Below are 2,821 nucleotides of genomic sequence, written 5' to 3' on the forward strand. Positions count from 1 at the left end.
TGGAAAAGAACATGAGCCACCAAGTACCCAGCTGGGCAAAAAGGCCAGTTGCATCCTGGCCTTCTGTGTCAGCACTAGTGTGACCAACAGGGCCAGGGCAGTGACTGTCCCTCTGTGCTGGGCTCTGGGGAGACCACACCTCAAGTGCTGTGTGCAGATGTGTGTCCCTGTTAAGTCGCAATTAGTGAGAGATGCCTCTGCGCAAATTAAAGTGCCAACGAGACCATCTATAAAAGTCAACAAACGTGATTTTATTTAACAATAAATGTGAAGTAGAGAGATAGAAAGTAATAGAAAAGAGAACAATGAAAAAGAGAGAGTGGGAAAGAACATTGGGTGTAGGAGAGGGAAGGAATAGCGGCATCAAGCAGAAGACAGACATTAACTTGGTTCCAGAGCCATCAGTCCTTCGTCACCCCACACTTTCTGATGGTGAACAGTCCTAGTGACTCTTTTGGAGGCAGAGGTGGCAGATCACTCTTCTGGGGTAAGCCCTTTTCTCCAGTCCATATTGTGGGGATCCAGGGAGGAAATTTCCCACTTGCCATAGGAAAGGAGGATGCCTCCCTGTGCCGCTGCCTCTGGGAGCTGCGGTTCCCCCTGGGAGCTGTGTGAGGGTGAGCGGCCATCTCTTGGGATTTCCCTGGTGCTGGCTCTGGGCTCACTCCTCTCGCTGCCCCCTGAGGCAGCTGAAGGAGAAAAGCCGTCTCAGTGCCCGCCGGGCCGTCCTGATGATGGAGCGCCATCGCTGTGGGGCCGGAGGCTGTGGGACAGAGGTCATGTCAGTGGGGGAGGAAGGAACACTGCATGCCAGGGGCTGGGCAGGCACTGGGCAAGGCTCTGCTGTCTCCCCAGCCCCACAGGCATTTTCCTGGGCAAGTCTGTCCTGGGAACAGACAGCATCCATGCATGCTGCACTGGCCTCCTCCATGGCATTGGCAGGCAAGACGCAAGCCAACATCTTTGCCTCTTCAGGTGGTGCCATCAGGAGAAGCTGGATATGCCCCTCATCAAAGGCATCACTGCCCAGGGGAGAAGCTGCTGGCCCTGCTTCTTTGTCTTGCAGGGGGGGACACAATGCACTCTCTGGCTCACTGTCCCCCTCTCCTGCAGCATCTCTGTCAGGGACCTCTTCTTCTTCCCACTTTCCCAGTAAGTCATCTGAACGAGTGCCCCAGGATGGCACGTCCCTGTTGTTAAAGAGAGACCACAGCTCTGCAAACAGGTCAGGGGGCACGAGCTGTCCGTAGTTTTCGGTCTCTCCTGCGCAGTCTTTGCTCCAGCCGCAAAGGCTGTGAGGCACCGAGGAGCTTTCTTGATCCAAGGAGGAGAGGATGTCTTCCTCCAACTTCTCCAGCTCCTCTGCCTCGATATGCAGAAGGTGCTTCGAAACATCCTCAGTCTTCGTGCACAGCAGCTTGCTGTGGGTGCTGTGCTCTGCTGACCGATGAATTCCCCTCTCCTCACCGTAGCCTTCAGATGAAGGCGAAGCTGAGAAGCGTGAGGTTTCCTCAGGCTCTGAGGTGGGGAAAAGATCACTGGGTCCCTCATCCCAGGGCTCTCTCACTGGCCAAGGGCACCCAGAAGCTGCTGCTTCTGCCTTTTTCACTTTCAATGGGGGAAGTGTCATGCTCCATGGGTCGCTGTCCCTATCCCCTGAAGTCTCTGTGTCTGGGAGCTCTTCCTCTTCCCACATCTCTTCTGGCTCCTTTACCAAAGTGTCCTTGAGCTGCAAGTTGTCTGAGCCAGAGAAGAGCTCTGCAACTGGGCCAGGGGACAGAAGGTCCGAGGAGTTTCCCATCTCTCCCATGGAGCCTTCAGTCAAGCTAAGTGTGCTGGCCAGCACCTGGGGCTGTGGATCCACCTCTTGGAGGACACTTGACTGCTCCTGTATGCAGCTGGACACAACAGATGTGTCTTTACACAGGCACAGGGCAAGGCCTCTAAACAAGTCTCGGGATGATTTGACACTGTGCTCTTCCTGCACCTCAGCAAGCTCCTCCGTCTTGCTGTGCCCCAAGTGTTTCCAGGCAGGCTGGGTCCCTGTTGGGCCCTGCCTTGCTGCTGACCCTCGCCAGAGCCTTTCAGCTGAGCTGTCTGGCGAAGGTGTTCCCTGGGCCCTGTGAGCAGCCACAGTGCCCCACCGAGAAGGTGGCACAAGCTCTCGGTAGCTGCTGGCCACAGGGCCCATGGACCATGCTCTGCCTCTGGGATAAGCCCCAGAGGCTGCTGGGGCTGCTGGCAGAGGGGGCAGCTTGACCCTTGCCGAGGCTGCTCTTGGCTTTGGCTCTCGGCATGGAGGTGTCACTGGCAATGGAGGGCCATGGAGAGGCGGCAAGTCTGACACAGACAATCTTGGTGACTGTGTGACTGTGCCGCTGTGGGGCAGCAAATACCGGCCCTCCAGGATTTCCTCCTGTGATCCCTGTCCTGTGGGTCGGGATGAGGTGTCCTGTCTCTGGACCAGTCTGTCCCCGTGGAGGGGCACGATGGTCACCCATGTGACCTCTGCTGCTGCCTGCGGCGGCCTCTGAGGCACCTGTGGGAAGCAGGAAGAGGCGTGGGATGGAGGCGGCTGTGCAGACACGCTGTCCCCCCACATGGAGACAAGCTCAGCTCTGGCCCTAAGGCAGGTGCTGACCATAGCAGCCAGGTTGGGCTGGGTTCCCAGCTGTGCTCGCTGTCTCTGGGGCATTCCTTCACCTGGGCCATGGTGGCACCGGCTCCTCCCCAGAGCAAGGCCTGGTGCCAGGCCTGGCTCTCTGCCCCCAGCCCTCCCCCAGGTCCCAGTGCAGCCTCTCCCTCCATCCCCATCCCTCAC

The 2,821-nt window shown here is 57.8% G+C and overlaps 1 protein-coding gene across 2 annotated transcripts in view; it reads right to left on the minus strand.

Annotated features, from left to right (window-relative positions):
* Positions 1-230: 230 nt before the first annotated feature.
* Positions 231-2,821, minus strand: part of LOC111925156 (uncharacterized) — a 31,878-nt gene continuing 29,287 nt past the window's right edge. For both annotated transcript variants that reach the window (XM_086878275.1, XM_023921556.2), the window contains one exon: positions 231-2,539. In XM_086878275.1, coding sequence (XP_086734401.1) covers positions 662-2,539 — 1,878 coding nt within the window. In that variant the 3' untranslated portion in view covers positions 231-661. The remainder of the gene's footprint in view (positions 2,540-2,821) is intronic.

The sequence above is a fragment of the Cyanistes caeruleus genome, chromosome 1, assembly GCF_971803275.1.
Source record: "Cyanistes caeruleus chromosome 1, bCyaCae1.hap1.1, whole genome shotgun sequence".
Classification (NCBI taxonomy): Eukaryota; Metazoa; Chordata; class Aves; order Passeriformes; family Paridae; genus Cyanistes; species Cyanistes caeruleus.